General features: G+C 42.5%; 1 protein-coding gene across 1 annotated transcript in view; it reads left to right on the forward strand.

Moving 5' to 3' along the window:
* Positions 1-22,690, forward strand: part of LOC139473783 (multidrug resistance-associated protein 1-like) — a 47,216-nt gene that overhangs the window by 15,145 nt on the left and 9,381 nt on the right. The window contains exons 6-21 of the mRNA XM_071256539.1: positions 1,795-1,856; positions 2,180-2,350; positions 3,890-4,156; positions 4,670-4,847; positions 5,810-6,130; positions 7,114-7,251; positions 9,696-9,842; positions 10,999-11,080; positions 11,952-12,018; positions 13,458-13,584; positions 14,216-14,392; positions 16,222-16,389; positions 17,689-17,878; positions 18,311-18,422; positions 20,392-20,512; positions 21,164-21,398. Of these exons, the coding sequence (XP_071112640.1) occupies positions 1,795-1,856; positions 2,180-2,350; positions 3,890-4,156; positions 4,670-4,847; positions 5,810-6,130; positions 7,114-7,251; positions 9,696-9,842; positions 10,999-11,080; positions 11,952-12,018; positions 13,458-13,584; positions 14,216-14,392; positions 16,222-16,389; positions 17,689-17,878; positions 18,311-18,422; positions 20,392-20,512; positions 21,164-21,398 (2,563 nt within the window). The remainder of the gene's footprint in view (positions 1-1,794; positions 1,857-2,179; positions 2,351-3,889; positions 4,157-4,669; positions 4,848-5,809; positions 6,131-7,113; positions 7,252-9,695; positions 9,843-10,998; positions 11,081-11,951; positions 12,019-13,457; positions 13,585-14,215; positions 14,393-16,221; positions 16,390-17,688; positions 17,879-18,310; positions 18,423-20,391; positions 20,513-21,163; positions 21,399-22,690) is intronic.

Consider the following 22,690-nt stretch of genomic DNA (forward strand, 5'->3'; position numbering starts at 1 on the left):
CGAAGGACATGTCGGAGTGTGTTATCAGCAATTGTTGCTGGACGCATTGACGACAGTATTCCTCTGGTCAGTGGTATGCTGAAAAAAGAGACATTAGGTGCCATTATATGAGCGACATTATTTTGAATGATATCCCAAAACGAAAATATAACGCGATTGAAAGTTCTTTTAGGGTGTGCACATGTGCATGGTGATATCTGGTTCCACTTACCCTGTTGGTAGGACGGGATGTGAGTCTGCTGATGTATGCGTAGAGACATCACTTATTTATACGTTATAACCATACATCTACAAAGCCCGCCATCCCTCAAATGTTGGTAGGGTTTGGTTTTACTTATCTGCTTGGCAAGCGCAGTGGTAGCTAGTATTTAATACATTGATAACTGTAATCGTGGTTGGTTCATTGTCAGTATCCGGTTCTGAAGGACAAACGAGTGCATGAGTTACACTGCTTTGTACATTATATCTATTATTCCTTAAGGTGTTAATTTCTCATTGAATTAAAGCCAAAAGCGATGGTCTGTAACATGAAATGTTACAGTGTCTGTATCAGTAACCTACAATGTTTCAGTTTCTGTGTAGTAACCCACAATGTTACAGTGTCTGTGTCCTACAATGTTACAGTGATTCTGTAACCTCCATTGTTAGTGTCTGTGTATGTGACCCACAATGTGACAGCTTCTGTGTATGTAACCCACAAGGTTACAGTGTATGAGTATGTGATCCACAATGTTACAGTGTATGAGTATGTGACCCACAATGTAACAGTGTATGTGTCCTACAATGTAACAGTGTATGTGTCCTACAATGTTACAGTGTATGTGTATATACCCACAATGTAACAGTGTCTGTTCCTCTAACCTCCAATGTTACAGTGTCTATGTCCTACAATGTTACAGTGTCTGTGTCCTACAATGTTACAGTGTCTGTGTCCTACAATGTTACAGTGTCTGTGTATCTAACCTCCAATGTTACAGTGTCTATGTCCTACAATGTTACAGTGTCTGTGTCCTACAATGTTACAGTGTCTGTGTATGTAACCGCAATGTTACAGTGTCTGTGTATGTAACCGCAATGTTACAGTGTCTTTGTCCTACAATTTTACAGTGTCTGTGTATCTAACCTCCAGTGTTACAGTGTCTGTGTCCTACAATGTTACAGTGTCTGTGTCCTACAATGTTACAGTGTCTGTGTATCTAACCTCCAGTGTTACAGTGTCTGTGTCCTACAATGTTACAGTGTCTGTGTCCTACAATGTTACAGTGTCTGTGTCCTACAATGTTACAGTGTCTGTGTATCTAACCTCCAGTGTTACAGTGTCTGTGTCCTACAATGTTACAGTGTCTGTGTATGTAACCGCAATGTTATAGTGTCTGTTTATGTAACCACAATGTTACAGTGTCTGTGTCCTACAGTTTTACATTGTCTGTTCCTCTAACCTCCAATGTTACAGTGTCTGTGTCTTACAATGTTACAGTGTCTGTGTATGTAACCCACAATGTTACAGTTTCTGTGTCCTACAGTTTTACATTGTTCCTCTAACCTCCAATGTTACAGTGTCTGTGTATGTAACCCGCAATATTACAGTGTTTATGTCTGTAACCTACAACGTTACAGTGGTGACAGATAAATGGTCATACTGGTCGAATCTGTGATTGGAACTCACCAGTGCTGCATCGCAATTCACATTGCAGAGTTGCATCCCTGAGCAGTACGAATAGCGACGCGTGTGGCCACTGACCCACCGTGGCCATATTGAAGCATGTCTCTCATGTCCGCCATCTTTCTCCACAGTATCCTTGCCCTGAAATGGAGTCCTCCTACCTCTCCCGGCTGACATTTGGTTGGACAACAGGGTAAACATAGCCCCAAGTCTTAAAGAAAAAAACAAGAACTTTAATAATAACAGTATATATATTTTGGGGACAGTGAATCGGTTCACTAGAAATGATTTCGAGATCCATTTTTGCATTAGACTTACAAACTACGTTCAAGAATAATGACAAGAAGAAACTATTTTTGCATCTTACATAACCTGCCAATGATTGTACATCATTCTGTGATCCTAAAATTCACACTGATAAGATGGGGCAAATTCGGAATGTTAAAACATGTCGCTGTGATATCTACTTCGCGTTATTCCTGTGCAAATTCTGTGCATTGCCATATGTCTTTACAGACTCATGGTCCAGGGATACAAAAAGACCTTGACCGAGACTGATGTGTATGACCTTCACCCTCGGGAGCAGTCAGCAGGGGTGATAGAACGTTTTGACAAGGTGGTGCAGCGGACAAAGGCGGACATGAGAAGAGACTTGGCCGGCTCCAGCTACCAAAATGGGACTGTGAGGTACATTGGCACCCTGCCAAATGAAAACATCATATAGTGACTCGTGAAGGATTAACATGTGTCATAAGCATTACTAATACCCATATATTCGCTTATTCATAGAGCTATTTTAATCAACAGTTTTTTTTGAAAATGTAATTTTTGTCATAAAAATATCAAATCGGTATTGTGCATACTGTGGGTCATGTGTTTTGTGTAGTTTATTTACTATGAGTTCAAGTGATGCAAGCACCCTAGTAACTGTGATGCAATCATTGTAGGTCATGTGATGCAAGCACCCTAGTTACTGTGATGCAATCATTGTAGGTCATGTGATGCAAGCACCCTAGTTACTGTGATGCAATCGTTGTAGGTCATGTGATGCAAGCACCCTAGTTACTGTAATGCAATGATGGTAGGTCATGTGATGCAAGCACCCTAGTAACTGTAATGCAATCATTGTAGGTCATGTGATGCAAGCACCCTAGTTACTGTGATGCAATCATTGTAGGTCATGTGATGCAAGCACTCTAGTTACTGTGATGCAATGATGGTAGGTCATGTGATGCAAGCACCCTAGTTACTGTAATTCAATGATGGTAGGTCATGTGATGCAAGTACCCTAGTTACTGTGATGCAATCAATGTAGGTCATATGATGCAAGCACCCTAGTTACTGTAATGCAATGATGGTAGGTCATGTGATGCAAGCACCCTAGTAACTGTAATGCAATCATTGTAGGTCATGTGATGCAAGCACCCTAGTTACTGTGATGCAATGATTGTAGGTCATGTGATGCAAGCACCCTTGTTACTGTAATGCAATCATTGTAGGTCATGTGATGCAAGCACTCTAGTTACTGTAATGCAATGATTGTAGGTCATGTGATGCAAGCACCCTAGTTACTGTAATGCAATCATTGTAGGTCATGAGATGCAAGCACCCTAGTTACTGTAATGCAATCATTGGAGGTCATGTGATGCAAGCACCCTAGTTACTGTAATGCAATCGTTGTAGGTCATGTGATGCAAGCACCCTAGTTACTGTAATGCAATCATTGTAGATCATGTGATGCAAGCACCCTAGTAAATGTAATGCAATCATTGTAGGTCATGTGATGCAAGCACCCTAGTTACTGTAATGCAATGATGGTAGGTCATGTGATGCAAGCACCCTAGTTACTGTAATGTAATGATGATAGGTCATGTGATGCAAGCACCCTAGTTACTGTAATGCAATCATTGTAGGTCATGTGATGCAAGCACCCTAGTTACTGTAATGTAATCGTTGTAGGTCCTGTGATGCAAGCACCCTAGTTACTGTAATGCAATCGTTGTAGTTCATGTGATCCAGTTACCCTCGTCCCTGTGATGCAATCATTGTAGGTCATGTGATCCAAGCACCCTTGTTACTGTGATGCAACCATTGTAGGCCATCTGATTCAAGCACCCTAGTTACTGTAATGCAATCATTGCAGGTCATGTGGTCCAAGAACCTTAGTTACTGTGATGCAAGCAATGTATGCCATGTAATCCAAGCACCCCCGTTTGATTATTTCAGGTACACCGACGGCTCAGCATCTGTGAAACATGATGGCAAAAACAGAAGGAACTACGGTTACACCCCACTACCTAACGGGGACATGAGCGAGTCCACTCCACTTATTGGAGATGATAAACCTCCGCTTCTTACATCATCGTCAGATACTGGACCCATGCCGTCGTTGTGGAAGGTGTTAATCAGGACGTTTGGGTTCGAGCTGCTGCATGCGCAGATCTGGAAGGTCATCAATGATGTGCTCATATTGACCAACCCGCTGATACTAAAGTGAGTGTTGTCTTTACTTCCTCCAGATAAATCCGGAGATTCTCAAAACATCAAAATTATGTAATTAAATAATCAAATAACAAAATAATCAAACATAGATATCAGTGTCCAGCGTATGTACAGGTTATAAACAGTGAATAATACTGGTAATGTATTTTTTATACATAAATACTTAGAGAATTCTATAATCGTAAAATGCCACGTCCTTTCATCAATGTCACTGTTATCTGCAGACAGAAAGAATGCTAACATGTCATGGTCTTCCATCATCTTTATCTCAACATCAAGATGATCAATTAGAGTGGAAAAGAATACTCATACATATCAATATTAAATGTGGTTACATTGCAACGGATTTCAGACCAATTAGTTCGGCATCAACTGCTGTCATCCTGGTTCCTTGGAACACAGATTTCCTCTATCTATTACCGTTGAATTTGCATATATGATAGACATTGCCATGGTTCTCCAAAAGCTAAACGTAGGTTATCATGAAACACGTTTTCTTTACAGGGCCCTGATTGCCTATGTTGGTGATACCAGTAGTCCTGTCTGGGTTGGTTACCTTCTGTCCCTGGGGATGTTTGTCAGTGTGCTAGTACAGGCAGTAACCTTCCACATCCTCAACCATTACACCATAGCCTTAGGCATCAGGGTCCGGGCAGCGCTGACGTCAGCAATATACAGGAAGGTAACATGAATAGAGTGAGCGAGTGAGTCTGGTTGTCGCCGCTTTTAACAGTACTTCAGATTTATGACGGTGGGTCGACCCCATGTTGCACGAAAGCACACTCCCTTGTTGTTTTGTTTGTTTGTTGTTTTACGCCGCACTCAGCAATATTTCAGATATATGACGGCGGTCTGTATATAATTGAGTCTGGACAAGGCAATCCAGTGATTGACATCATGAGCATCGATCCAAGGAACTGGGATACGCTGGCATGCATCTAACATGTCAGTCTGCCTGACAAACGATCCCGTTAGGCGCCTCATACGACAATCATTGTCACCTTGTACGACAAGCGTGTTGCTGAAGACCTATTCTAACCCGGATTTTCACGGGTATACTCCCTTGGTGAAACCGATATATAGGATCACGTTCATAACAAGGAGAATCGGGTACACGAATGCATAGCTCCTGGCAGGATGAAACAATGCACAGCGAATGGAATACCGTCTACCAGTGACTCATGCAACTAATGTGTGAATGACAAAGTTTGGTTATCGCCGCTTTGAACAGCATTTCCATGATTTCACGGTGTGTCATTTTTCTTTTAATGGTGGAAATCCCGAAGTGATGTGGGTTTTACTCCCACGGATACGGGCATTCTGCTGATAAACCAAGAAACAGAATGAAAATACCATTAAGATTTTGAAATAAGCTACTTTCAATATCATATTCAGTCGAGGATGTTTCAGAATATTCACAAACAATGAAACTGGACCATGAAGTTTATATCACACCAGCATGCGCGTATGTTTGGGACTGTAGGCTATCTCGGTCCCCGAATCGATGGCTCGTTACTTCCAAGGCCTGTGTTCGAGTCCCTACATAGGTGCAATATCAGAAGCACATATCCCTCCTGAAATATTGCTTAATGTGTGGAAGCCCCCTTCGTACTGACGCATCAGACCACATTTTCTCCTCTTCAGGCACTTACAATGAACAACGAGGCCAAGAAGCAGGCGAATGCGGGTGAGATTGTCAACCTGATGTCCGTGGATGTGACGAGGGTACAAAAGTACTGCGAGCAGATCTATTGGGTGTGGGCAGCTCCGGAAGAGATCGCAGTGTGTCTGTATCTCCTCTACTCCACATTTGGGACAGCAATGTTCGCCGGCCTGGCCTTCCTGCTGCTGATGATTGGCCTCAACGTCCTGGTGATGGCTAGGATGAGCACGCTGCAGGCCAGGCTCATGAATATTAAAGACCAAAGGATCCGGGTAGTGAATGAGGTGTTGAATGGAATCAAGGTGCGGGTTTTCTTTTAATGTAGCGCTGAATAAAGAAGCCTTCATTCAAAAACTGCGAATCCTGCGAATCCACGATTGCAGAAAGATTTGCAGAAAATGTAACTTACTGCAGAATTGCAGAAATATAATTTTTTATCCTTTTTATCAATCAATACACTAATTATCATCTATTTTCAAGCTTTTCTATTGAATCTTGCACTCGAAAAATTCCCAAACATTTAACAACCGATTCAAAAAATACAAAGTATGAATCCTGCAATAAAACCAAATAGTTTTCACATTTAAACGTTCGTTTTTATGGTATTATGACCATACAAACCATATTTACATCTAACCATAAATAAATATCAGTGACACTGTATATATTTATTTGCATATTTCAATGGTTCATCAAATGGTAACTGTTTATGACATCTTGTAGAATTGTTTCGTTTCGGAAAAATGAGTTTGTATACATATTTTTATGGGGAAATTGTTATGTTTTTGTCGAAGGACCTTTAAATTGGTAGCTGCAGAATTTTGGTAATTGGACCTCAGAATTCGTCTTTGATTGAATTGGATAACAATCGTTTGACGAGTTTTATACTGAATTGGTGGTATAACACTGTACTGATGTCTTAGATAACCATGATTATGATAATAATATCAGGGTGCCTATATAGTCTCCCTGATAATAGTAATTGATAAACAGTGGCGTTAAAAAAACCAATGTTATGAATTGTTTGGAAACACACTGAAAGGTGGGCAAGAATGGAAAGTGGACTTTTATAGCCAGTTAACTCCCTTGCCTCTGACAGATGTTTATATCATCATCATCATCATCATCATCATCATTGTTATTATCATTACTATCCACGCATTGTCACTGAACATATTTATGTCTGTATGTCTGTATATATGTACGGATATATAATAATATATTATACATATCCTTTATGTATAACCTGTGATTTATGAGACTTGACTTGTACTTTATTTCTCAGATATTGAAACTGTACGCCTGGGAGGAGTCTTTCAGGGATAAAATATTACGGATCCGGAAGGATGAGTTGAAGGTGATATGGCGGATAGCTGTATTGCAGGTCATCCTTACGGTCACCTCCATGATAACCCCATTCACCGTAAGTACCATCATCTTCACGATAACCCCATCCAGATTGAGTACCATTATAACCCCATTCAGTGTAAGTACCGTCTCCTCCATGATAACCCCATTCAGCGTAAGTACCGTCTCCTCCATGGTAACCCCATTCGGCGTGAGTACCGCCGCTCCCCGATAACCCCATTCAGCGTGAATACCGTCTACTCCATGGTAACCCCATTCAGATTGAGTACCGCCACTCCCCGATAACCCCATTCAGCGTGAATACCGCCACTCCACGATAACCCCATTCAGCGTAAATACCTTCTCCTCCACGATAACCCCATTCAGCGTAAAAAAACTTCTCCTCCACGATAACCCCATTCAGCGTAAATACCTTCTCCTCCATGATAACCCCATTCAGCGTAAGTACCTTCTCCTCCATGATAACCCCATTCAGCGTAAGTACCGTCTCCTCCATGATAACCCCATTCAGCGTAAGTACCGTCTCGATCTCCATGGTAACCCCATTCGGCGTGAGTACCGCCGCTCCCCGATAACCCCATTCAGCGTGAATACCGTCTACTCCATTGTAACCCCATTCAGATTGAGTATCATTATAACCCCAATTAGCGTAAGTACCTTCTCCTCCATGGTAACCCCATTCGGTGTGAGTACCGCCGCTCCCCGATAACCCCATTCACCGTAAATACCTTCTCCTCCATGATAACCCCATTCAACGTAAGTACCTTCTCCTCCATGATAACCCCATTCAGCGTAAGTACCTTCTCCTCCATGATAACCCCATTCAGCATACTTACCTTCTCCTCCACGATAACCCCATTCAGCGTAAGTACCGTCTCCTCCATGGTATCCCCATTCACCGTGAGCACCGCCGCTCTCCGATAACCTCATTCAGCGTGAGCCCCGACGCTCTCCGATAACCCCATTCAGCGTGAGTACCGCCTCTCCCCGACAACCTCATTCAGCATGAGTACCGCCGCTCCACGATAACCCCATCAAGCGTAAGTACCGTCTCCTCCATGGGAACCCAATTCAACGTGAGTACCGTCACCTCCATGATAACATAATTCAACGCAATTATATTCCTCGCTCCTTGAAACGGAAAGATGAAATATTGCGATGATTATTCAACGAAGATAACTGCTTGAGTTATAACTAATAAAGTGAAAATAAACAATTCCGCCGATAAGAAATATAACAGCAATGACGAAAACTGCAAAGTACCCCTTTCAAGAAAGTCAACATTCTTGGCGATAAACATCATTGGGTTTTGATCATGTGGTTTCAATACGGGTAAGAATCGACAGTCAGACGATTGCGTGAGGTTATTTTTAGTAATGACTTTGGTCAGTTGTACTTTAAATACTACATCTGCACATGTTCTTTCTGGTGATGTTCTCCGCTGCACGTGCTGCTAAATATAGTCGCTCTCAGTCACCTGACTGTCGGTCCTCACTCGGAATGTTACCACTTGATCAAAACTCAATGATGATGTTTATCGCTAAGAAATTTGACATTTCATGAAAAGCGCACCTTGCAATTTATTCAACGGACATACCGTCAGCACCCATCTTCCCGAGGCAAGTGGGTTAACTGACTATAAAAGTCCAGTTTCTACCCTTGCCGAACGAGGCTGGAATTCCTGGGCTCGATCGTAGCGCCACCAGTGGCTATTACGAGTTATGTCCATTCTAAGCCTCTCCTATGTGGACCAATCAGATTCCACCTCTCGTATCACATGCATTTGCTTCAAACAAAATGGTGGCGCCCTGTCAAGAGGATCTGATCGACCATCAAGATCTATATTGTGATAAAACGGTTCTCACTTCTCGAAGTACTTCAAATCACGTGAGCACCTTGATTAAAAACATGAAAAGATTCGGAAAATATCTGCTTTGCAAATCCTGCAATCGACCGAACTCTGCATGACAGTTTACGAACCAGATTTCGATTTCGGTTCGCGATTTTGATCGGACTATGCATTGACTCGTTAGTCCAGCCAAAATATAACTCCATCATCCCAGCCTAGTTCGGCAAGGGTGGAAACTGGACTTTTAAAGTCAGTTAACGCTCTTGCCTCGGGAAGATGGTCAACGGCATGATAATTCCTATTCAGTGTAAGTAACGTCACCCCCATTATAACCTCCATTCAACGTGAGTACCGTCAACTTTTCAGCGTTAGTATTTTTACGGCGTACCGCGAAAAATTCGCATTTCAGATTCAACGTGACAAAGACCTTTGGCTTGCCAGTATCGTTAGCAAACTCTTAGGCTGAACTAAAGCGGTGAACGTTTACGACCTACACCATGTTTGGCTTTCCTCTCGACTGAATATGACCCGTTTTGTGCTGATAAACTGTTCAAACGGCGTTCAATTCTATTCATTCGTTCTATTCTTCATCTCTGTATACTGTTTCAGAATCTGTTCCATCCATGCCCGGATATGTGTCTGTGTTGCAGGTCGGTTTGTTCACCTTCGTGGCCTATGTGTTTGTGAATGGATCTCACACCCTTGACGCCGGAACAGCATTCGTTGGTCTTTCTCTGTTCAACACCATGAAGAATCCCCTGACACTCTCACCCAAAATATTCAGCGACCTTGTGAAGGTATCATACTTTCTAACCCCCACCCCCCGTTACCTAAAGCCCAGGGTAAAGGTGGAATTGACTGGGGCTCGCTCGTCCCGCGTTCGATGTCTGAATTCAATTTCGGGTGTCCTCCGCCTTAATATTACTTAATATTGCAAAGAGCATTGTAAAACCAGTCACCCAGTCACTCAAAGCCTGTCTACCCGTGAAGATCCGGGTAGAATAGATCTTCATCAATCCATGCTTGCCGTAACAGGGGACTATGCTTGTCATAAGAGGCGACTAACGGCATCGGGTGGTCAGGCTCGCTGACTTGATTGATGCATGTCATCGATCCCAATTGCGTGGATCGATGCTAATGATGTCAATCACTGGATTGTCTGGTCCAACTCGATTATTTACAGACCGCCGTCATGTAGCTGGAATATTGCTGAGTGCGGCGTTAAACAACAAACAAACAGAGCCTGTCAAAAGAGACACCCAAATAATGAGTGGGTGGTGAGGCCCTGACTCTTTGGCTGATGATGTGTCATCGTACCTGGACGACAAGGGTCATTGTCTCATCAACCAGACTGCCGTGGTATAGTGCGATATTGCTGGTTGTGACTGTCTCGCTTCATCGCCTATGTCTTGGTCGTTAGCAGGGAGTGGTGTATTTATATCATATTTACTTCAATCACCTAAAAGTATCCACTATTATAGCTAAAATGGATAGAATTATCATAAAAACGCCCCCATGTTATCAGAAATGAGCGGGCCACTGTAACTTGATAATGCCCTCATATTACTTGACGACGGGCCATTATCACGTCCGTTGTTAGGTGACGTCATAGGATAGGGATAGGTGACGTAACGTTCAATAGTGACGTCATCTGGTTTGTTCTATGACGTTTCCATATTTGTAAATGTGTGTCAGTGACATTCGTGTTGATTGCAGTAAATGTTTCAAAATCGACATTGTTGTTTCTTTTTATTTGATAACAAATTCCATCCATTTTAGCTATAATATCGGTAACGCTATTTTTCAGGGCATTATCATTTGCAGAAGCCCTCGGTCCTTTCAACTGCCCTCCTTCGTCGGGCAGTTAATGGAAGACCTCGGGCTTCTCCAAATGATAATGCCCTGAAAAATAGCGTTACCCTTATATTAATGGTGATCGACCTGTACTTACAGTCTGTGATCAGTGTGAACCGAGTGAACCGATTTCTGCAATGTGGAGACCTGAAAGCTAAACCTGCAACAAGAAGTGAAAAAGGTACTTCTTTGGGTTTTTTCAGTGAAGTTTATACTCATTTTTATCTGGCTCACCTTCTCAGCAGTTATTTGTGGGGGCTTGTAAATGGATGCTACTGAACCGGAATTAGTATTTTCTTCCTTACCGTTGACACCCTATTATACAGTCCTGACAGACTGAGGAAAGATAAGTGGCAGAGTATATCAGTGTCGGTATGTTCACATGATGTAGGACAGGTCTTCAGCAACCCATGCTTGCCGTAACCGGCGACGATGCTTGTCGTAAGAGGCGACTAACGGGATCGGGTGGTCAGGCTCGCTGACTTGGTTGATGCATGTCATCGATCCAAATTGCGTGGATCAATGCTCATGATGTCAATCACTGGATTGTCTGGTCCAGACTCGATTGTTTTACAGACCGCGTCATATAGCTGTAATATTGCTGAGTGCGGCGTTCAACAACAAACAAACAAATTTTACGGCAACCATGGTCGCTGAAGATCAATTCTAAATACCGCGAGACCTTGCAGCTCACCTGAATGTTTCAGGAAAATGTGAGAAAATCAGAAAGTTTATACAAGAGGAAAGAAGCCTATTAATTGCGGCGTTAAACAACAGACAGACAAACATCATGATGCAGAACCAACATTTTGGGGATGTACGAAGTGTTTTTATTTCAGGAAACGATTCTTATAGTCTTGTTCTTCTACCAATTGAGCTAACGTCACGACTTGCTACATGTTGAGAACATGTTGATCAATTAATAAGTGTCTATTCAGAATGCTGCCTCGGGCCAATAGTATACAATACTGAACAGTTATCCGTCCATGTGTCAAGCACATGTTTCGTCCTGCATGTTGTGACCATGTTGTATTACCCGTTAATGTTGACAGGTTATCCCCTGGTTGTAAATAACGGGACTTTCACGTGGGACCCAGACGCCCCGCCCACACTCAGCAAGTAGGTATAGCCAGTCTGAACAGGTTGTGATCGAACACGATGTTACAACGCTTTTACTGAAAATTGACGACGCCTTCAAACTCAGTGTCTTCTGGAATACAAACCAGTGATAATGAAGACGCGCCCAACTCTAAACATACATTTAACCCCATTTGAGTCCGACCGCTTCCGTGGTCTAATGGTAGAGCGTCCGCCCGGAGAGCGGAAGGTCCGGGGTTCGATCCCAGCCGCGTCATACCAAAAGACGTTAAAGGATGGTACTTGTTGTTACCCTATTTGGCGCTCGGTATTAAGGGGCTAAAACAAGGACTGGTCGGCTCGGAATCAGTATACTGTGTCTGATTGGGGTATTCATGTTAAATTGCGGCATGGTATCTCAGTGGGCTAGCACTATAAATCGGCATCAGTCCGGACTACACGTGCATCCACGTCGCTATATAAGTGTAACAATCTTGGACGCGACATTAAACCCAATTTTACCTCACCCATTTAAGTCCTGTGTTTCTTGGTTTGTCAGCACCATACCCGTGTTCCTTGGTCTGAGAACTGTATCGTTTTGTAGTTTTGTGCCCACATTAAACTAACACGCTGTAACAACTGCAATGCTGTGGAAAAACGACATTTTGCCAAACGCAATCACTATATGGTGACACTATGAGTTTTCCGACTTCACAATCATTAGTAACATCATCGTGGTATTTATCAATCATACCAAGCAATCATCCTTCATAATTATAAAATAGTGGCCTGTTATGGTGATCAACGTTTGGTTGTTGGCGATCTATAGCCCAGTTTTATATTGTCCCTTCAAATACTAACTTTTTGATAGGTGTGTCAGTAAGTTTGATTTTACGCCGCTTTTAGCAATATTCCAGCAATATCACGGCGGGGGACACCAGAAATGGGCTTCACACATTGTACCCATGTCGTCAATAGAACCCGGATTTTCGGCGTGACGAGGGAATGCTTTAACCACTAGGCTACCCGGCCGCCCCAACTTTTGGATGACCTAATACTAGTTGTTTTAGCTAAAATCTGTGTTTATCTAGTTATTATAGACATGTTTTAGTTATCATTAGTGTGTAACCTGTGCTCGTCACGACATGGCTGAAATGCTGCCGATGTGACTTACAATCAAACTCTCTCACTCAGGTGGTCGGAGTCGCTGACTTGGTGGACACATGTCATGGTATCCCATTTGTGTAGATCGCTGCTCATTGAATGCCTGGTCCAGACTCGATTATTTAGTTTTTTAACGCTGAGTGTAGCATAGCTGTGCTCTGTACCTATCACTGCAGTGTTTCGGTGACTGTTTTCAGCCTAGTAACGTTTTGATAAAATCAAATTTTCAAGTGAACACTTACTTTTGCCCGGCAGTGTAGATGAATATGATGCCACCTGTGTATGTATCGTGTATATCGTCCTCTGTTCTACCCCAGTATCATGTTGCGCGTGTCTGAGGGGAGTCTGGTTGCTGTTGTCGGTCAGGTGGGGTCGGGCAAAACATCCCTCATCTCCGCCATCCTTGGCGACATGGACACTGTCGACGGTTACGTCAACGTCAATGTGAGTGACGTAGAATTACATGGGTCATTTACACACATCATTTTGGTGATATCAAGTGATATCTCATTGGAAATAATACTAATAAAATTGCATCACAATGTTTTGAAGATCATTGTGACGTCATCGATTACCATCACGTCACAATCAAATGTCATCACTTTCTTTACAGAAGCTTGTTTATTGTACTTTTTTACACTCAAGACACTGCTTACTACTGTTAACCAACTTAAAAAGTTGTAAGAATGATTTTGAATGATATGTAGAGCATAGCCATGTTGTTTTTTTATAAAGTATATCAACACGAATTGATGAAGTTAAGAACCCTATTGTGTCCATCACAGAAGGATTGACTCATCACGAGTCAATTGTCTGACTTAACGGGGCTTATGTGTTTCCTGAATGACTTAATGGTACAGTTACATAACATCTACGTAATCACAGCTTAAATAAATTTCCAATAACGTATCTTTGGGAAGGTGTTATTGGTTTTATGTTATCCAAGCTATCTTAATGACATAAACTTTGGTTAACTATGTTATATAAAGGTGTTTACATTAAACTTGCCTCAAACATTCTTAGTCGTATTCAGCTTTTCGGTTTGTCAACTGTAAATCTCTTGATAATTTTGCAGGGACGAGTTGCTTACGTACCTCAACAAGCCTGGATACAGAACGATACTGTCCAAAATAATATTCTGTTTGGCAAGTCTTTGCACCGGCGGAACTACGTCAAGGTTCTGGAGGCATGCGCACTAAAGCAGGATCTGGATATACTGCCTGGTGGCGACAAAACTGAGATCGGGGAAAAGGTGGAGTCGCCGTTCCACACGTGGTCATTTCCATCTATACCTCTGTACTGTACAGTTGTTTTTCAAATTCTATCATTTATTTCCCGATGCTTCTAACCAATTAGGGATGGGGCATTCAGGCAAGAAGTACCGTGCTCCCTTGTTGTTTGTCTGTTTATTTTAAATGAAACGGAATTTCGCTCGGATTGGCAAAGTCAAAACAGGGGAATCTGGCCAAAAGTTTAAACTTATGCTTCAGGTATATCGATGATCTGATATCGTTCAATCATGGTCAATTCACATCTCCGATTCCCCAATCTGAACTAGAAAAAGAAGAGACAATTTAAACCACATCGTCTGTTTTATCTTGAGATATATGCAAGATTCTAAGGCATAAACATCTTTCCACAAGAATGTGGGACAAGAGGGATTACTTTAACGATCCATGATCAACGTTTCCTTTATGTTGAGCAATATTCCAATATTCCTTTGGTGTCTATATTTCCCAAGTTACTATTTTGAGGTATATGTGATCATCCTCTTCCTACGGAGATGTCTAAGAGCCCCATACGATGAGACGGTGCCAACGATGGGGAAGGAAACGTCCCCCTTTCCGCGAACACCTCGTAGCAGGATGATTTGATAGCTATTCATAAACACATGCTTATGATACAGTCGGCATCGTACGCGAAGGTTTCTTGTGATTACGGAAGCTGTTTAACGTCTTCTGTGTCTATAATATCCTACATGTATGTGTTTCCTATCTTGTTATCAGGGCATCAACTTGAGTGGTGGACAGAAGCAGAGAGTGTCTCTAGCCAGAGCTGTCTACCGTGTCCTGTGTATTCTATGTCTTCCCTATCTTGTCATCAGGGCATCAACTTGAGTGGGGGACAGAAGCAGAGAGTGTCTCTAGCCAGAGCTGTCTACCGTGTCCTGTGTATTCTATGTCTTCCCTATCTTGTCATCAGGACATCAACTTGAGTAGGGGACAGAAGCAGAGGGTGTCTCTAGCCAGAGCTGTCTACCGTGTCCTGTGTATTCTATGTCTTCCCTATCTTGTCATCAGGGCATCAACTTGAGTGGGGGACAGAAGCAGAGAGTGTCTCTAGCCAGATCTATCTACCGTGTCCTGTGTATTCTATGTCTTCCCTATCTTGTCATCAGGGCATCAACTTGAGTGGGGGACAGAAGCAGAGAGTGTCTCTAGCCAGAGCTGTCTATCGTGTCCTGTGTATTCTATGTCTTCCCTATCTTGTCATCAGGACATCAACTTGAGTGGGAGACAGAAGCAGAGAGTGTCCATTCAGAGCTGTCTACTGTGTCCAGTGTATTCTATGTCTCCCCTATCTTGTCATTAGGACATCAACTTGAGTGGGGGACAGAAGCAGAGAGTGTCTCTAGCCAGAGCTGTCTACCGTGTCCTGTGTATTCTATGTCTTCCCTATCTTGTCATCAGGACATCAACTTGAGTGGGGGACAGAAGCAGAGAGTGTCTCTAGCCAGATCTATCTACCGTGTCCTGTGTATTCTATGCCTTTCCTATCTTGTCATCAGGACATCAACTTGAGTGGTGGACAGAAGCAGAGAGTGTCTCTAGCCAGAGCTGTCTACCGTGTCCTGTGTATTCTATGTCTTTCCTATCTTGTCATCAGGACATCAACTTGAGTGGGGGACAGAAGCAGAGAGTGTCTAGCCAGAGCTGTCTACTGTGTCCTGTGTATTCTATGTCTTTCCTATCTTGTCATCAGGGCATCAACTTGAGTGGGAGACACAAACAAGAGAGTGTCTCTAGCCAGAGATGTCTACTGTGTCCTGTGTATTCTATGTCTTTCCTATCTTGTCATCAGGGCATCAACTTGAGTGGGGGACAGAAGCAGAGAGTGTCTCTGGCCAGAGCCGTCTACAACGATGCTGACATCTACCTCCTGGACGACCCTCTCAGTGCCGTGGACAGCCATGTTGGCAAACACATCTTCAGTAAAGTGGTGGGCAAGACTGGACTTCTTCAGCATAAGGTAGAATGACCGTGCTTCATCCAATTCATTGGTCGTTCAAATCATGGGCGAATTCTTTTCCTTTGAAGTTTTAACACTCTTTATATTTAAATCTGATGCTGGTTTTATGGCTCCTATATAGAGGTCAGGAAAGACCAGGTCAACCTTATCCCAGGTATTTCATAAGATAAAAAGAGGCATTTACTTCTGTAATCCTCTGATGGCCACCATGAAAATATTGCAATGAACTGCTCGCTAGAGCGTATCGACTCAACTCAACTTCATATTACTTTATCCGTCTTCAGATCATACAATGATAGATGAGTGAGTGAGCGAACGCTTTAACCACTAGGCTACCCGACCGCCCTCAATGATAGATGATGCGTACCATAAACACAAATATAAGTTTAGGATTGCACTGATAGGCGGAGGTGTTCATAAGAGGCTGCTTAATCAGCAGCAACAATAATGTTACATTATGGTTTTCAGAATAATTATAGCTGTTGTCTGTGATAACATTTGTAATTTTAATGCATTATAAGTGTGTAGGATGACATATAACTCACTGACATTAGATCTTACAATGTAATTCGTGTGGTTATATTTAATCCATCTACCCTTCTCAAAGAGTAATCTATGGTTGCTTGTTCTAAACTTTACAAATGGTATAACGGAGCAAACCAACTACGGTTAAACTCGACTCATCAGTAACCATTGCTGATGAATGATTCACAAAAACGAATCCGCCTTAACGAATGAACACGGTATAATATTCTTTGTAAATATGTTATGGTTAATGTGATCTTTTTTGTAAAACAACTGAAACTTCTAGTCAGTTTACAAATTGCTTGATTCATTTAGTCACAAAGCAAGTTGCTCGAAAATGTCTTTTAATTATTTGACAGAATGGCCGATTTTAAAAGTACGAAAATGCTTTCACAAATTGCAATAAAAAATATTGTTTTGCCTCAGATGACAAAACTGCACTAAGATATAGCAGCAAAAGTGAAATTCAGGACATTGAAAACTCAATTCAAACTTATTCTACTTTGTTATCGCAGTTTATTAATGCTACAAATAGTCAATCGGGCATATTTGCCAATGCAATTTTCATGCAATTTCTGTTGGGGCTTAACATATACAGATACACCCTAACCCCAATCGCGCAGAAAGCGAGGTTAATATGGTCATAAATATTATAGAACTTGATCAATTGTGCCACCTGTCCATGTTGTAATCTTGATGATTCTCATTCCAGTTGTTTATTTAATACGAATGACATACAGTGTTGTCATTAAGTCAGTGGTCTATATTCTACAGACACGCATTCTGGTGACCCATGGTGTCCATTGGCTGCCTCAGGTGGACGTGATAGTTGTGATGACCAATGGCAAAATTTCTGAGATTGGTTCGTATAACCAGCTGATGAGTCACCATGGCGCCTTTTCTCAGTTTTTGATGACGTATTTCACGGAATCTAAAGACGACGAAGAATCCGAAGACGAAGTTGGTATGTCCAATCTTATTTATCTGAGATGACATTTCATCATTTTCAAAGGGTGGCTGGAAGAGGTAGTCCAGCATCTACAGTCTACAGTCAGAGACAGAAAGGGGGGGGGGGGGGGGGGGTGTGTGTGAGGGGGAACGGGAACGGGAGGGAAGGATAGGTAGAGGGAGTGAGTGATGGAGGGAGTATCATGTTGATAGTCGTCTAGATAGTCATAAACAGTAAGAGCATCGATCCACGCCACCGGGACAAGGTGGCACACGGTCAGCCATGTCAAACATTAGTCATTAGTGGAAGGTATCCAAGGAGCCCTAGGAGGGTATCCACAAAAAAGGCTTGGTGTTTGCTCAGAGTGTATACAAGTCGATTCTATTTGTAATATCTTTAAGATTTCAAAAGGTAATTCTCTTAACTAAAGGTGTAGCTTTTGTCCAGTTCAGGAGATGGAGAAGGAGGTATTTGAGCGACTGAAGGTGCTCCATACTACTGACAGCGAGCTTGAGAAGTCAGCCGAAGAATTTGACCGAACAATAGAGAAATTGAGAAGGTAAACGAAGTTCATATTTCTTGTTAATGGAGATCATATATGGGATGTGATGCGGGGCTCGTGGATGGTATGATTGATTTGATTGAATCAATGGATGTGCCAAAGCTTTGATGAAACAGTGGCAAGGCAAAGCTTTGATGAAACAGTGGCAAGGCAAAGCTTTGATGAAACAGTGACAAGGCAAAGCTTTGATGAAACAGTGGCAAGGCAAAGCTTTGATGAAACAGTGACAAGGCAAAGCTTTGATGAAACAGTGGCAAGGCAAAGCTTTGATGAAACAGTGACAAGGCAAAGCTTTGATGAAACAGTGGCAAGGGAAAGCTTTGATGAAACAGTGGCAAGGCAAAGCTTTGATGAAAACAATGGAATTGAAAAGCTTTGATGAAATCAATAATCAGGAGAGAGTATTTATGAGAGCTATAGAATGAATGACAAAGCTGATGATGAAAACAACGGAAAGTGCAAAACTTTGATGAAAACAACTGAAAGTGCAAAACTTTGATGAAAACAACGGAAAGTGCAAAACTTTGATGAAAACAACGGAAAGTGCAACGAAATAATGAACAGGGTGCAACTTTGATTAAAACAATGGAAAGGACATAAATTTGAAAAAAGCAACGGAAAGGGTAATGTTTAGGTGAAATAAATGGACAAGGAAAAGCTTTGGGAACATTGCAAAGGACCACGCTTTGATTGAACACAAGATTTGGTAAAACTTTGGTATGGCAAAGCGTCGATGGAAACAATATAGCAAACGTAAATATTGTGGCAACTTTAGTCACCGTGGAAACAGAAGACATATGAAACAAAGAAAAAAAGCAAATCCTAAGCTTCATGAAAAGACAGGTAACCTGCCCTGCCATCGATCTACGGCCAAAGTCTGTTATTCGATCATGATCATAACTATGTTGTTGCTCTAAAATATAGCAGTTATAAAACTAAGACAATATCCCCAGTAATAAAGGCTCCGTGTGGATGTGCTGTGTTTTGTCCATCAACCACAATGTCGTGTTTAATTTCATGTGATAAACCTTTCCCATAAAACCCTTCACATAACCAGAAGATTGGAAAAAGTCATTGTCAGATTCTGACTATATCAGTGATGATACCAGGTGTTCACGAAAGGGAAACTGTATCCAGCTCCATCGGTGGCATCGTCACAAACATGTCCAAAGGCAATAAAGTTGTTCACCTAAAACGGATCGGGAACATGTGGCATGAGTGAAAATAGGGAATTGCATCAGACACCCTTTTGGTTATCCCCCCCACCCCCCATGTCACCATAAAACGGTTTAATAGCTTTACCAAGGCATTGGATGTTGTAACTCTGATCAAACATCTTTTGAGTAAAAGTCACAGGACATTTTTTGACGCCTTCGTAAAAATGGCATGCTTGATTGTTCCTCCAAAATTGCGAAATGTAGATGCTTAATGCTGGAACTGCTTGCATAGTGCTCGACATAAAGGGAAAGTGAACTATTTGAAAGTTATCCCTCTTGTCAAACAGTCTTGTGGATATTTCTGGTGCCTGAATCTTAATGCAAACCTATATAGATGTGATGAGGTGGTTTTACTGGTTTCTTTTATTTCTAGTTCAGATGGGTTAATGAGTGGAATGGATATTTAAACGATATAAGATAGTCTATATACCTGACGCTAAAGTTAAACTTCTTCACCAAATTCTCTTGTTTCAATTTTGCCTATCCGCCTGCATAAGGGGAGCACAGACTGGTGTCCATGAGTATGCCTACGTTTTGCCTAAATGTCACATCCTACAATTTCGCATAGATGTTATCTTTGAGGAAGTCCAGAATTTCACATATTGTTCTCTCAGTAAACTTCAGATGACTTTTGTATTTTTGACAAATTGTACTTGACCTTTGGATCATGTAATTATATTCAAAACAAATGTCCCAAGCATGCCCCAATAATGTGTACATAAGCCATAATCATTATGATATTCTTTCAGAGGTTCTCTGCTAGAAGGATTGTCTTCCTCCACAAGAGTAAAGCGAGACAGGAAGGACAGCAGGGTGGAGATAAAGGATATGAACAAGTTGATAGAGGAGGAGGTTGTGCAGTCAGGTGTGGTGAGTGTCAGTGATAGAGGAGGTTGTGCAGTCAGGTGTAGTGACTGTCAGTGATAGAGGATGTTGTGCAGTCAGGTGTGGTGACTGTCAGTGATAGAGGAGGTTGTGCAGTCATGTGTGGTGACTGTCAGTGATAGAGGATGTTGTGCAGTCAGGTGTGGAGAGTGTCAGTGATAGAGGATGTCGTGCAGTCAGGTGTGGTGAGTGTCAGTGATAGAGGATGTTGTGCAGTCAGGTGTGGTGAGTGTCAGTGATAGAGGAGGTTGTGCAGTCAGGTGTGGTGAGTGTCAGTGATAGAGGAGGTTGTGCAGTCAGGTGTGGTGAGTGTCAGTGATAGAGGAGGTTGTGCAGTCAGGTGTGGTGAGTGTCAGTGATAGAGGATGTCGTGCAGTCAGGTGTGGTGACTGTCAGTGATAGAGGAGGTTGTGCAGTCAGGTGTGTGTGTGTGGGGGGGGGGGGGTGGGGGGTGGGGGGTGGTTGTGTTGAGCATCCGGGTATATATGTGACAGAAGAGATAGTGCAATCGGGTGTGTCTAAGAAAGAGGAGGTTATAGTGCAGTGAGGTGTGTGAATATAGAAATTAATCGAAAAGATCCTTCATCTTAAACGCTCCTTGGATAATGTTCTACAGAGCACATATTGCCCCCACAGGTGAAGAAGGCAGTGTACGTGTCGTACGCCAGGGCCCTTGGTGCAGTGAGCTCTGTGGTGATGATCCTGTCCTTCATCCTGTACCAGGCTGGGACCATAGCGGCCAGCATCTGGCTAAGTGGCTGGACAGATGACCCCCAACTGACCAACTCCTCCCTCCCGATTGGCACTCCGGAAAGACGGGAAAGGACAGATTACTTCATGGGAATTTATGGCCTCTTTGGAATCGTTCAAGGTATTTCTAAATGTTCATGCTGTTCGTCTCCAATTGTCATAGGTCCATTTTAGCAAGGTCACATTTAAATTGACTGCCTTTCTGTACCCCGTCAATTTCTCCGCCGGTAAAAAATGTTCATGTGACATTGAATCAGATTTAATGCACAGTTTTTTACCAAATCTGAAACAATTTCGGTTTGCAACAGATAAAAGACTCCTGTAAGCATTCAAATGGTTTAATTTGCCATACTGACTTCAGAAAATGCGTGATTTCATAAAAAAACCCATGAACATGCCAAAATGTCATCCCACATGTGCTCGATTGGTGAAAGATCAGGGGAGCGGGCCGGCCAGGGGATAACATTCACGTTGTGTTGTTGAAGAGAATCCTGAACAAGTCGAGCAATATGAGGCTGGGCGTTGTCATGTTGAAAGGTTATGCCTTGGCCATGACGACGCAAAAAAAAGGTAGAACAACAGGGCCGATGATCTCGTCACGGTCCATTGAGATTTCCCTCTACCACTATCAAACGGGCCCTCTGTCTTGCTGTAATCCCACCCCATACCATAACGCTGCCGCCCCCGAACCGATCTTCTTCAATGACACAATGATTGACGTTACGTTCACCTCGACGTCGGCACACTCGAATCCGTTCATCGCTGTGGCTGAGGTGAAAACGAGACTCATCAGTGAATAAAACTTGTCCCCACTGCATGGCCGTCCAGCGTAGACTCTGTCTGCACCACAGTAGACGTGCGTGGCGGTGGCTTCCTATCAAAATGGGACGTATGGCGGGTCTTCTGGCGACAATCCCTGCACATCTGAGGCGACGGCGTACGGTTTGTGAAGATATTCGTCGAGGGCAAGGGATTCTTCTTGCAGTCACTGTTGCTGGCTGGAATCGATTTCTTAGGTCGATTATTGGTTACGCGTGGCCTACCACTCCGAGGATGGTCTCTGACTACATTCGTCTGTTGCCAACGCTGCTATAAACACCAAATGGTGTTTCTGTGGATGTTCAATTGTCTTGCAACATCACGTTGACTAGATCCTGCTTCAAGCATACAAATGGCTCGCAGACGTAATTTTCGGACAGATGTGGCATTTCGTAATGTTGAATAATTGCGTATTTATTTTTTTCTCAGTGGTTGTTGTCAGCACGATGCTGAACAATGCATATGGAATCCCTTTAACGCACATGTTTTTATACCCATTCTTGGGTAGTAAAATGCATGGGACTTGCATAAAGTCAACTTTTGTATGGAATGCATGCTTTTCTGTAGCAGTTGCGTGTTTGTGACTTGATTCCA

Source organism: Haliotis cracherodii, unplaced genomic scaffold (assembly GCF_022045235.1).
Source record: "Haliotis cracherodii isolate W230 unplaced genomic scaffold, xgHalCrac1.p SCAF_3, whole genome shotgun sequence".
Classification (NCBI taxonomy): domain Eukaryota; kingdom Metazoa; phylum Mollusca; class Gastropoda; order Lepetellida; family Haliotidae; genus Haliotis; species Haliotis cracherodii.